We start from the raw sequence: 14,591 nt of genomic DNA, 5'->3' as shown, positions 1-14,591 counted from the left end.
AATCCATTGCTCATAATTTTGCAGAGTTGTACAGGTTAAGGATGCATACTTGTTCATACCTGACTCAATACATTTTATCCTGCAAGAGCACACTGTAAAACACAGAGTCTGGCAGTCTGAATGACAGGTGGTTAAAAGCACTGGAGCTATCATATATTTTTCTCCACTGCGTGTGAATCATTCATTTCCAACCTCTTCATATTTTCTGCCTCATTAGTTTAAGGTTTTGCAATTGGAGGTACAACTTTGTTTTTATTATTATTATTATTATTATTATTATTATTATTATTATTATTATTATTATTGTTTTTTTTTTTTTTTTTTTTTTATCAACATGTTTTATTTTTTCATTTTGTGTTTTATAATGGCTTTCATTTTTTCTCCATTTGCATATCTATGGAGCTGAGAATTACTGAAGTTATTATTTTTTCTTTCACATTTGTGTAATTACATACCAGTAATAAGAGAGAGAGAATTAAATTTCTGGATCTTTCATTCTACACTTCCTACCCAAGAGCCAATCTGTAATCCTCAGAGCTTTTCGTCTCTGAATACACAAAGATACACACACCCACACACGGGCATATACACCCACACACACACACACACACACACACACACACACACACACACAATCACAATCGTACTGATTTATAGGTTAAATGTCCCCAATTGATGACACTGGATGCTGCAGTTATGCAGTCTTATGGCAGGAAGGGGGCAGTAATGCACAACCCCTAAGGTGCTAGTGTGTTCATTCCCTGCAGGTCGGTCAGTGGTAAGAAGCTGTGTTCCAGTTGTGGTCACCCCCTGGGCAAAGGCGCTGCAATGATCATAGAAACGCTCAGCCTCTACTTCCACATCCAGTGCTTCAAGGTAAGTCTCATTGCTTCAAATGGTTCAGCCCAAGTTTGAGACTCATACACTTTTTCTTTTAATTAATATTCTCCAGTCAATAAACTTCGAGCAGCCAGCTAATGTTCCTTAAGATGTGTAACCCAGTTAAAAAAAGTTGAAAATTATATTCCAATGCCTCCAGCAGCCTGAAATGCTCTGTAGTGTACTGTACTGAGGTTTGGGGGGTTTCAGTTTAAATGAAAAACATAGCAGACTCAAAGGTCTTATGTCAGATATGCCCTGGCATTACAGTACTAGCTTCCAGTTCAGTAATTACTTTTCGTACTCTTTTCTATCAGTGTGGCATTTGCAAGGGACAACTGGGAGACACTACCACCGGCACAGACGTCCGGATCCGCAACGGTCTTCTCAACTGTAACGAGTGCTATATCAAATCCCGCAGTGAGTTCCTCGCCTCCTGCTTCAGCACCGCACTGTCTGGCGGCATCTTGCTTTTCCTGTGTAGACTCAAAGAAGTAGGCCGCTTTGGAGGAGTAAGCTTATGCAGTCTGTTTCTGGCCATTTCCCAGATTCCACTGATTTTAGCATTTTTTTACACCACTTTCACAATGAGTGAGCTACACAAAACACAGTGCCTGAGAAGGGGAAGTAGCACAATTCCTTTTCCATGACTGTTTGATACATAGATAGTATGCCCCTTTTACCGGGTGTTCAAAAAGATAATTACATTAACCTAATAGTTTATAACGACAATGAGAAGAAGGTAGCAGTGGTAGTCGTGACTTGTCACATGGCTTATGTCAGGAATGCTCACGCTTGGTCCTGGACAGTCACCGTCCTCAAGCATTATAAGTAACATAAATCCTAGATGGCTAATGGTATCTAAGCCCAATTATGCTAATAGCTGATCCAATTAAAGGGCCTCAGATTGATTACCCCGAACACCTTGCAGATGTCTAGGGTCATGAGTGGGTCTCATTGTTTTTTTTCTCAGCCAGACAGAATTATTAATGTTTAAATCCTCTTCTGTTTTTAGCTGCTGGTCAGCCAACAACATTGTGACATAACTTGGAATCCGTTGTGAACCCAGAAGTGAATGAAGATTCCATTAACTAACATCTGCTTATCCAGACAATGTCCAGGAGCAGGGGACATGTTGCTGAGTCTCCTCTGGAAGAGTCAGTTGGTCTTCTCATTGCAACATCTGGGTTTTCCCTATCACACAAACCACAAAAGGCCTTGAACGGGTCTTCCAGTGAAACTAATATATGTATTTTTGTTTTGTATTGTTTTCCTCTCTATATAAATCCATTCATAAAATAGGTGGCTGTTACATTTCCATGTATCCCAGCATATTCTTTAAGATACACTACATTTTTTTTTTCACCCCAGTTTGAAAAAGAAACTGTTTCTCAAAATTGTACGTACATTTTCTTGTTGTATATAAGTCAATATTGTAACCCACAGATGCAATAATCATGTAACTCAGAAAAAAAATAAGGAAGTAAACCTGTTCTGCTTTAAAAGACTCAATCATTGTCTTGATCATGGTAACCTCAATATATATGGGGGAAAACAAGTGGGAAACTAACATGACTAAAGGAGCAGTGTGAATGGCATTTTTACTTATGGTATATATTTCTGAAGTAGAACAGATGGCTGTATTAGTGGGGAGTTTGGATATTGCAGACAGGAAGGCTCGGTTAGATAGACCTGCAAAGACTTACAAATATTATTCTACTTATTCCTGCACCTTAATGTCAAGCTCTCTGCGTGGTGTTTTTCACTGCCATCCTGCACGTAAAGTGATATGGTTCTCAAGACTTGCTCAACCTTCATGTGTTGTGAATTTAGGTCCATGGTTAAAACAGCTGTCATTTCAATTCAAATTAAGACTGTAGTGTAAAAAAGAAGAACCGACAAAGATCAGCAAGTAATAAAATGGTCTTGTTCAGACATTTAATGTTTTTTCAAAAGTAATATGTTTGTCCGTCCCCATTCTCCCTTAAAGAACATAAGAACTATTTTGAGGTTCACATAGTTAGAAACTTGTAATGCCTTAACTGTCCATCTGTAATGTAACTTAAATTCTTCATTTTAGTTGGCTGAATTAAACATTTTCATTTAGCATGTAATGACAGCATTAACTATGTACAGAGCTTACTGACTTAAGTTGATTTATTTTATTTTTTCACCAGTAATTTATTTTTCTTTTTTTAAGTTCCTGTACCCCACTCAATTATTTTGCTGGTGTAAGTTTGCTTTTGAAGTCAGTTGAATATTTATCCTGCCTGTATATTATAAAGGCAGCTCAGAGATGTCTTGGGTTAATATTTTAAGCACACAGGTATTCGTCCCTAGTTGTTTTCATGTGTCAAATCAACTGAATTAACTTGTTTTGTTTTCTTTGTTCAAGCAATAGATATTACTAAGTTAGCCCTAATTTATTTAAACCATAGAGGTTATGCATGCTAGCTGGTTGCTCTTGCAGAGGTAATGTTGTTATGGTTTCTGTATGTGTTTCCAAAACTCTTGGTTTATTTTTGTTCTGTTTGAAACTCTTACTTGAGATGTCATTGCATTGAACCCGTGCCTTAGACATGCAAGCGGTTGCACACAATGTGGAGTGTTGGGTCTGTAGGTTTAATCCAAAGATGATGTCTTCAGCTCAATTATATGAGCATGAAAGGCTTCTTTGAATAAAAAAAGGAAAAATGAAGCCTTGAGGGAAGTGGGAGTTCTGTATGTGGAATGGACTGGGAAGATTTTGCAGAAGCAAAGTCAACTTTTTTTTTTTAATTATTATTATTATTACCTTGTTTTAAAAACACCACACTTACAAGTCACAGTTGTTTGTTTCTTAGACTAAATTCAACCTTCACTCTCAAAATGCAATGTGAATTTTCAACTGCAGGTGTGTGTGTGTGTGTGTGTGTGTATGTATGTATGTATGTATTCATATGCACATAAACAAGAATACTCCTTTCTGTTGTATGGAAAATGTGTACATCACTGTGTTCGTCCTATAGCCTAGTCAATTATTTGTGTTCATGAAAAGTGTACACCATATTCTCTTTTCTTTCATGAGTGATCTATCTGAAGCATTTTTGCCAGCATTAAACCTCCTCATTCAATAAATATTTAATTCCCCAGAATACAGTTTAGCACTGTGCTGCCTGTAGCTGCCAATTTAGTTCATATCTTGCTGCGGGTGTTTTTTTGGAGACTATTCAGTGAAGAGTTTTTCTAGATTAAACCACGTTTTCCAGTAAAACCATAATGGTGGTTATGTTGCATTTTGTTTCTCATTTTTCATAGCTTGCAGCAAAGGAATGTTCAGTTAATTTAGCTACACGCTCCCACCTTTGTTTTCTTTTCAGGTATGCAGTATTCCTAAACGTCAGTACTGATGTGTGTATTATTATGTTTATTATAGGTAGAATAAAAGTGAGAATTGACTGTTGGGGAAGGGCAGCAATGAAAGCAGTACAAGATGTGCTGGTGTGTGGGGTGGGGTTGCTTTGGAGCGAAACGAGTGATACTTGTGGTTAAGGTCTATATTTATTGTGATATTCCTCTAAAAACAAACAGGAAAATAGATAAAAGAAAAAAAATCAAATGCAATGGCTTTTATAGCAAATGTATGTTTATAAATAAAACGTTTTAAAATGTATCAGTGTTTTTATTATGAGGATTATACTTAGAAACTGGTTAAGACGAAGCAGACAAAGGTTTCACTATTTACCCATAATGCATTATTCTTACTAATACCCATCTTTCTCCTTTTCTTTCTCTCCTTCCTTTATTCCTCCAATACATATAACACTAATCTGCCTAGAGGACCCAACATTGTTTGGATATCAGAAAATTGGTCTTGTCTTTGTAAAAAAGAAAATAAGAAGGATTCCATAGGTATTCTTTTATCAAAGAAAATTCATAGATTCCTAGATTCCCTCACAAATTGCAAATCAAATTTATATAGAATATTTTTTAATGAATTGCCATTTTTACTTGAACTGCAGCAATTGTTTACCAGATGACTAATTTTTACTGCCAGTAACTATTATCATTATTATTATTATTATTATTATTAATAATAATAATAATAATAATAATAATAATAATAATATTAATGTACATGAATTATTATGGTAACTCTATTAATGTCCCTGTATTCTGTATCATCACCCATACAGTTTGTGCATGTATGAATTGTATTCTATCAAGATATGCAAGCTCAACTGTATATAGACTGAGATTAGATAAAGCTCTTGAGTGGACTTGGAGAAATGCTGGTTGATTGTATTGATCATTTAGAAGTATGGTGTGGCAACTTTTAAATGTGTGTTAAAAACAAAATGCTTAAAATAATCTTTTGCCCACATTCATACCACTCATCCAAAAGTAAATGAACCTGGTCAATTTTACTCTGTGCAGTATTGCCTTTGGTTAGCATGGTCCAGCTACTTACAGGAATTATGATTGTAACTGAATTCCTGTCCCTCTTTTCTGTATCGTACCCAGCACAGTTTCTACTGACATTAAACTACAACAAAACCAATCTGAATGTTCTCAAATGTCTTTTATTATAAAATATAATTACATACGTCATATACTGTACACTCACCTAAAGGATTATTAGGAACACCATACTAATACTGTGTTTGACCCCCTTTCGCCTTCAGAACTGCCTTAATTCTAAGTGGCATTGATTCAACAAGGTGCTGAAAGCATTCTTTAGAAATGTTGGCCCATATTGATAGGATAGCATCTTGCAGTTGATGGGAGATTTGTGGGATGCACATCCAGGGCACGAAGCTCCCGTTCCACCACATCCCAAAGATGCTCTATTGGGTTGAGATCTGGTGACTGTGGGGGCCAGTTTAGTACAGTGAACTCATTGTCATGTTCAAGAAACCAATTTGAAATGATTGGACCTTTGTGACATGGTGCATTATCCTGCTGGAAGTAGCCATCAGAGGATGGGTACATGGTGGTCATAAAGGGATGGACATGGTCAGAAACAATGCTCAGGTAGGCCGTGGCATTTAAACGATGCCCAATTGGCACTAAGGGGCCTAAAGTGTGCCAAGAAAACATCCCCCACACCATTACACCACCACCACCAGCCTGCACAGTGGTAACAAGGCATGATGGATCCATGTTCTCATTCTGTTTACGCCAAATTCTGACTCTACCATCTGAATGTCTCAACAGAAATCGAGACTCATCAGACCAGGCAACATTTTTCCAGTCTTCAACTGTCCAATTTTGGTGAGCTTGTGCAAATTGTAGCCTCTTTTTCCTATTTGTAGTGGAGATGAGTGGTACCCGGTGGGGTCTTCTGCTGTTGTAGCCCATCCGCCTCAAGGTTTTACGTGTTGTGGCTTCACAAATGCTTTGCTGCATACCTCGGTTGTAACGAGTGGTTATTTCAGTCAAAGTTGCTCTTCTATCAGCTTGAATCAGTCGGCCCATTCTCCTCTGACCTCTAGCATCAACAAGGCATTTTCGCCCACAGGACTGCCGCATACTGGATGTTTTTCCCTTTTCACACCATTCTTTGTAAACCCTAGAAATGGTTGTGCGTGAAAATCCCAGTAACTGTGCAGATTGTGAAATACTCAGACCGGCCCGTCTGGCACCAACAACCATGCCACGCTCAAAATTGCTTAAATCACCTTTCTTTCCCATTCAGACATTCAGTTTGGAGTTCAGGAGATTGTCTTGACCAGGACCACACCCCTAAATGCATTGAAGCAACTGCCATGTGATTGGTTGGTTAGATAATTGCATGAATGAGAAATTGAACAGGAGTTCCTAATAATCCTTTAGGTGAGTGTATATGTACTGTGTGTATGTATATATATATATATATATATATATATATATATACTTTACCATGGTATAACAATGTAATGCTTAGTGCACTGTGGTAAAACATGGAGAGTATGGTAACAAATAATGTGGTGAAAATATGGTAATAATAAGGTGTTAACTGTTAAAAACAAATAAGGTCAAGTTTAGTGTGATGTGCAATGGTAAAATCACAGTAAGGTTGCTGTGGTGTCATTTGGTAAAAACATAGTAAAGTGTACACTTGTGTACTATGTTACAAACACTGTAAAGTGTAGTGTTGTGCAATTAGAATTCCAGGCAAGTCTTCAGGTCTTATACAAAGCAATTTAGAGGAAACTGTCAGCAGCTATTTATCGTTTTAACATTTTTACAAAGTTGGCTGAGATTCTGGTTCATTTCACAAAGTTAGCCCAGAATTTGGTCCATTAAGCTGGGACATCTCAGAAATTTGTTTAAAAAATCACAGACCAAGACGTGCATTGATGCATAACTAAAACAACCAATTACATTAATGAATAACTTGATACATTAAAGGAACTAGTGTACTCCTCCATTGTTTGATTAACCCTACACCATAGAGGAGGTTCTTTCTCTCCCACTATCTCTGTGTATCTATAATTATAACTCTCTCTATATTTTTGTATGTGTATATACAGAGAGGGAAAAAAGTATTTGATCCCCTGCTGATTTTGTACGTTTGCCCACTGACAAAAAAAATGATCAGTCTATAATTTTAATGGTAGGTGTATTTTAACAGTGAGAGACAGAATAACAACAACAAAATCCAGAAAAACGCATTTCAAAAAAGTTATACATTGATTTGCATGTTAATGAGGGAAATAAGTATTTGATCCCCTATCAATCAGCAAGATTTCTGGCTCCCAGGTGTCTTTTATACAGGGAGTGCTCCTAATCTCAGCTCGTTACCTGTATAAAAGACACCTGTCCACAGAAGCAATCAATCAATCAGATTCCAAACTCTCCACCATGGCCAAGACCAAAGAGCTGTCCAAGGATGTCAGGGACAAGATCGTAGACCTACACAAGGCTGGAATGGACTACAAGACCATCGCCAAGCAGCTTGGTGAGAAGGTGACAACAGTTGGTGCGATTATTCACAAATGGAAGAAACACAAAATAACTGTCAGTCTCCCTCGGTCTGGGGCTCCATGCAAGATCTCACCTCGTGGAGTTTCAATGATCATGAGAATAGTGAGGAATCAGCCCAGAACTACACGGGAGGATCTTGTTAATGATCTCAAGGCAGCTGGGACCATAGTCCCCAAGAAAACAATTGGTAACACACTATGCCGTGAAGGACTGAAATCCTGCAGCGCCCGCAAGGTCCCCCTGCTCAAGAAAGCACATGTACAGGCCCGTCTGAAGTTTGCCAATGAACATCTGAATGATTCAGAGGAGAACTGGGTGAAAGTGTTGTGGTCAGATGAGACCGAAATCAAGCTCTTTGGCATCAACTCAACTCACCATGTTTGGAGGAGGAGGAATGGCCCCAAGAACACCATCCCCACCGTCAAACATGGAGGTGGAAACATTATGCTTTGGGGGTGTTTTTCTGCTAAGGGGACAGGACAACTGCACCGCATCAAAGGGACGATGGATGGGGCCATGTACCGTCAAATCTTGGGTGAGAACCTCCTTCCCTCAGCCAGGGCATTGAAAATGGGTCGTGGATGGGTATTCCAGCATGACAATGACCCAAAACACACAGCCAAGGCAACAAAGGAGTGGCTCAAGAAGAAGCACATTAAGGTCCTGGAGTGGCCTAGCCAGTCTCCAGACCTTAATCCCATAGAAAATCTGTGGAGGGAGCTGAAGGTTCGAGTTGCCAAACCTCAACCTTGAAACCTTAATGACTTGGAGAGGATCTGCAAAGAGGAGTGGGACAAAATCCCTCCTGAGATGTGTGCAAACCTGGTGGCCAACTACAAGAAACGTCTGACCTCTGTGATTGCCAACAAGGGTTTTGCCACCAAGTACTAAGTCGAAGGGGTCAAATACTTATTTCCCTCATTAACATGCAAATCAATGTATAACTTTTTTGAAATGCGTTTTTCTGGATTTTTTTTGTTGTTATTTGTTGTTATTCTGTTATAGACTGATAATTTCTTTGTCAGTGGGCAAACATACAAAATCAGCAGGGGATCAAATACATTTTTCCCTCACTGTATAATATTTTAATTTACTTCACCTTATCCATCTGCACTCAGTATTTATTGATTAATTATATCTATCAATGTCACAGTCACTATCCATCTATGTCTGTAATAATCCCAAACTAATATTCCCTGAGCAGGGCCAGCCCTAGCCTTTTGGGGGCCATATGTGAGATGGGATTTTGGGGGCCCCGCACCTTGCCGCAAATATTTTAGTGGGGCCCATCTTTATGGCAGAGAGAAAATGTTTAGGTAAAAGTAAGAGAGACACAAAGATTTAAATAGTGCACATCACAGAACATGTATTGCACTTTAACATACACTGACATACATTTAGTAATACATACACATTTAAATAGTACATTGTGCACATTGAAATAACAGCAGTAACTAATAAACCGTTTAGGTATAAATATCAGTTTATGCCATAAATACCAGTACTGAATATAATATATTACACAGTGCACATTAAAACACTACATTTAAAAAAAATACAATACTATCAAAAATCATTAGCTGACAACTGGCAAACGACTGTAATCGTTAACTACTAATCATTATCATCATTTGGATGGCAACTGCAGTAGGCTAGCTATCAAAGTGATGTGACCCTCCACCATAAACCAGTCACATCATCAACATTTTCAAAAATTAGGTCATTACTTCATCTGGTTGAGTTGGATTATTGCTTTATATAGAATAGTTAATTGCTCACAGAGTTATGAAATTTTAAAGTTCTGGTGACATTCTCTTCATAAACGCCTTAGCAATATATACTTATATCCATCATGTTTACATGAAATTTAGCATATATACAGTACTGTGCAAAAAGTTTAGGCAGATGTGAAAAAATGCTGTAAAGTAAGAATGCTTTCAAAGATATACATGTTAATAGATTATATTTATCAATTAACTAAATGCAAAGTGAGTGAACAGAAGACAAATCTACATCAAATCCATATTTGGTGTGACCACCCTTTGCCTTTGCACAGCATCAATTCTTCTAGGTACACTTGCACACAGTTTTTGAAGGAACTTGGCAGGTAGGTTGGCCCAAACATCTTGGAGAACTAAGCACAGTTCTTCTGTGGATTTAGGCAGCCTCAGTTGCTTCTCTCTCTTCATGTAATCCCAGAGAGACTCGATGATGTTGAGATCAGAGTTCTGTGGGGGCCATTCCATCACTTCCAGGACTCCTTGTTCTTCTTTATGCTGAAGATAGTTCTTAAATGTTTGGGGTCGTTGTCATGCTGCAGAATAAATCTGGGCCCAATCAGATGCCTCCCTGATGGTATTGCATGATGGATAAGTATCTGCCTGTACTTCTCAGCATTGAGGAGACCATTAATTCTGACCAAATCCCCAACTCCATTTGCAGAAATGCAGCCCCAAACTTGCAAGGAACCTCCACCATGCTTCACTGTTGCCTGCAGACACTCATTCGTGTACTGCTCTCCAGCCCTTCAGCGAACAAACTGCCTTCTGCTGCAGCCAAATATTTCAAATTTTAACTCATTAGTCCTGTGCACCTGCTGCCATTTTTCTGCAGCCCAGTTCCTGTGTTTTCGTGCAGAGTTGAGTCGCTTGGCCTTGTTGCCGCACTGAAGGTATGGATGTTTGGCTGCGAAAATGCCTTGAAATGTCTGCCTGGGAATTGATGCTGTTTTGAAGGCAAAGGGTGATCACACCAAATTTAGATTTTTCTTCTGTTCACTCACTTTGCATTTAGTTAATTGATAAATAATATCTATTAATCTAGCATCACTCTATACAATTGATATTTGCTTCTACCTTGTGCCTTCTTGTCCTTTTTGTCTGCACTATTTTAAAAGTCTCTCTCTCTCTCTCTCTCTCTCTCTCTCTCTCTCTCTCTCTCTCTCTCTCTCTCTCTCTCTCTCTCTCTCTCTCTCTCTCTCTCTCTCTCTCTCTCTCTCTCTGCGCCTCCCGCACTAGTTCGTGTTTTTAGGCGCGCTGACGCTACATCTCTGTCACTCCGCTCCTAGCCGACATATTGTGCGCGCATATATATATATATACATATTATTTATGTCATAATTTAGGGGCCCTTTTATATTCTAGTTCGCCTGTACGTCCGGCCGGCCCTGTCCCTGAGACAAACGGGTTCCAAATATACCTCCGACTGATACGGACCAATCTAAATGCAAGGCTACTTACCCCCTGTACATTACGACCCGCCATTGCCCCACCAACACTTAGTGACTGACTGACTGACTGACATACACTAATGACTGATACACTGTAGCCTATATACATTACTATTACTACACTGGAATGTCACCGCTTCTAACCTACCTGCTATTATTTGTATTGACCCCATGTTCCCACATGCACACAAATAATAATCATAATCATAATCCGTTGCAGTTTTTTGTATAGTTTATCATAGTAAAGTTTATTATGGTAAACTATAGTGTGGTTTACTGTTCTTCGAATTCTCTAACACTCCTTTCATAGTAACAAGCGCATTGACATTAAACTGCAATGATACTGCAACGAATGGCCGCAAATTACTTTATTTTATTAAATTATATAAAAGTGACAAGATATGCAGTGCCTCTGTCCGTTCTCTACAAAGTACTATAATGCTTATCCTCCACTTCATCTGCTGCTACAGATGTGTTACATAGCCTGATGCAGCGTAGTGCACAGTAGTAAACAGCATAATGCCGTCCAAAATAATACATTGTCAGAAATATATTCTGCGAAAAGTGGGCTGCTGTCAAATGCACTTTATACTCTAGTTTTAGCAGCAGAATTAGGAGGCGGGTCGTTACACCTGTCGTAGTCAGAGTCACGCCTTCTGAAGAGCTCTGTCCAAGGTCCTGAACCCGACGCACACCGGCCCACGCAGATTGATATTCGAAAGAAGGGCGTAAAAAAGGTTGGACAGAGTGTAATCTCTTTTCACGATTGAAACCTTTATCTTCGTTTGAATCATCGGGACTGTTTTCTGAGTCGAATTAAAGTAAAGCTAGTACTACATTTAGAACAAGAACTAAATATTATTCAGGATTAAACAGTTCACCTGGAGAGGGCGCCAAAGTGCGACAGAAATGTGAGGGAATTCTCCAATGTACCTAAGATTCAAGCAGAAAAACGTGTTCCCCTTTTATAAACCTATTGGAAAATATAATACTAAAACACCCAAGGATGAGATTAGATACGATTATCAATTATAGGTGTTTAATTTAGGCCCTGGTTTAAAAGATGCAATAGAATAACTTAATCAGTTAATCACAATTTTCTAAACGAAAAATAAACATATGATGAATCTAATATTTGAAAAAATGGTCTAACAAACACACACAAAACACGTTTTTGTAAACATTACAGAATCTTTTACGCTCATCCTGTTATTTATTTATTTATATATTTATTATTATTATTATTAATAATAATAATAATATATTTTTGTAGCAATAATACTTTTAATTCCAGTTATTAAAATAGGTATTTTTTATGTATATAAATATGGCAAGCAATTTCAAAGTATTAAACTACAAAACCTAAAAACATGTATGTTTTAATTATTTTGCAACTCTGTACAAAACATGGTGCTCTTCGGTTCTAAGTAATGTAATCATTAGATCTAATGTTTAAGAGTTTGTTTATTCCTTTATGAAAAAACGTTCAGGTGAAAGTCCCCACGACCTTGCATTAACTGTTTGTATTAGGATTTAATTTCGGTGTTTTTTGTTAGTTTTTTGTTTTGTTTTCAATTTTAAAGCATATTATCTGTATTTTCTCAGTCAATTGTTTATTGTCCAAGTCAATGTGATGGTAAATGAATAAATTGAATGACATTAAGCAACTAGGAAATATAGCCTAGATTTCAAATGTTGTAATATTTGGTATTGTTCCATATTGTAATGTTACATCTCTCTCTCTCTCTCTCTCTCTCTCTATATATATATATATATATATATATATATATATATATATATATATATATATATATTTACTTCGGAGACAGATACATACGGTCACATGAGAACGAAGACTTATATTCAAAACATTGTTGCATTGTTTTATTTGCTAAATCAACAAATGACAGATTTATTAAATCTTGTAATTAGTAGAGACAGTTTTTACGTGTGTGTCAGAGAGTGTGTGTGTGTGTGTGTGTGTGTGTGTGTGTGAGAGAGAGAGAGAGAGAGAGAGAGAGAGAGAGAGAGAGAGAGAGAGAGAGGGGGTTCTTTCTTCATTCTTATTGTGATTGAAGATTAAATTATTAGTGTTCCGAACTTTAGGCCAATATTACATCATTAAACTTTTGGACCATTTTACAGTTACAGTACATTACATTATAATTAGTTATAATAAAAATAACATGACTTTCCAAAGGATCTTAAACTAATGTATACTTAAGAAAATTAAATGTGTTGTAATTCTACATAAAACTATAGTATATATATATATATATATATATATATATATATATATAGTATTCACTCACAGTGAAATGCTTCTTCTAATACTTAAACAGTGCCTGTAATGAACACAAAATGTGTTGTTCATAGTCACGCTGTGTAATGTTTAAAAGAACGACACATTTGAGTTGCTTCTAACACAATTTTCCAAAAATGTAATAAACACCATAAAATGCTATTAATTTAAAACGAATAACACGTTAATATTTTTTCGCACAATTAATCGCGTTTCTCTATTTTGAGCCTTATGTGCACCCGTAGTTGAAACACAGCTACCATCGTAAAGGAGAAAATAATATGGATTAACTGTTTACGATAATTCAACGGACATATATATATATATAATTGAAATGTGAATTTCAATATCTCAGAAGCACACCAAGTACTAGTTCAAAGTACGAGTCTAGGCGACGTAATAATCGTATAGCAGAGAGCAGCGTGATCTTCTGAACATTTGAACAGTCTGGTTTGCTAGAGCAACTGGCTCAGTGAGAGGAAATTGGTGACCTTCGGTATTATGGGTCTAGTTCCTATATTGAGCCTATGCATTTGAAAGTCTATAAAATGCATTTTATCAACATTTTCAGTTTAGTTAAATTAATCTGATGATCTAACTGCATTTACATGGGAACCTTGTCAGTATATTTATAATGAAGAAGCAGACAACTATTGAGACAATGGGACTTCTTGGGGAAGGTTTTTGTGTGTGACAGTTTTGTACTGGAATGCTTGAATGGTTATTAAAACAATTATTGATTAAATAATTTCCATGGGATTATTTTACACCCATTCTGCTGGAATTACACTCATATATAACGTAAATTATTTATGTCATTTTAACATTCGATTAAATATGCGATTAATCGTGATTTAAAATAATAATCGTTTCACAGCCCTTATATATATATATATATATATATATACACATACGCTTTTTCTGTGCCTTAGCTTACACAAATGTAAATTGTGCTTAAAATCAATTAACTTATTTTTCGCCCCACTTGAAAATCATGCTTTGTCTGTCAGCCAAATTCGACATTTAGTAACGGGTATGTGATTTTAAATTGGCAGGTGGTTTGAAGCTCTGATATGGGACAGTATTGCCAATACTGGATTGACTCTGCATTTATCCTGAAATATACAGGTACGTCTTATCACTTACATTTACTATAGGTGGCTTGGACTGATTCAATTGATTCAATCAGAAGCATCTTGTAAACAATGAGCTCTTTAGAAAATAGACCTCGTG

General features: G+C 37.1%; 1 protein-coding gene across 10 annotated transcripts in view; it reads left to right on the top strand.

Moving 5' to 3' along the window:
* limch1a (LIM and calponin homology domains 1a) overlaps positions 1-5,419 on the top strand; it is a 137,835-nt gene extending 132,416 nt beyond the window's left edge. For all 10 annotated transcript variants that reach the window (XM_066720486.1, XM_066720485.1, XM_066720482.1 and 7 more), the window contains 3 exons: positions 768-876; positions 1,197-1,299; positions 1,895-5,419. In XM_066720486.1, the coding sequence (XP_066576583.1) occupies positions 768-876; positions 1,197-1,299; positions 1,895-1,920 (238 nt within the window). In that variant the 3' untranslated portion in view covers positions 1,921-5,419. The remainder of the gene's footprint in view (positions 1-767; positions 877-1,196; positions 1,300-1,894) is intronic.
* Positions 5,420-14,591: the final 9,172 nt, after the last annotated feature.

The sequence above is a fragment of the Amia ocellicauda genome, chromosome 13 (genome assembly GCF_036373705.1).
Source record: "Amia ocellicauda isolate fAmiCal2 chromosome 13, fAmiCal2.hap1, whole genome shotgun sequence".
Taxonomy (NCBI): Eukaryota; Metazoa; Chordata; class Actinopteri; order Amiiformes; family Amiidae; genus Amia; species Amia ocellicauda.
This window is presented reverse-complemented; position numbering and strand designations above follow the sequence as displayed.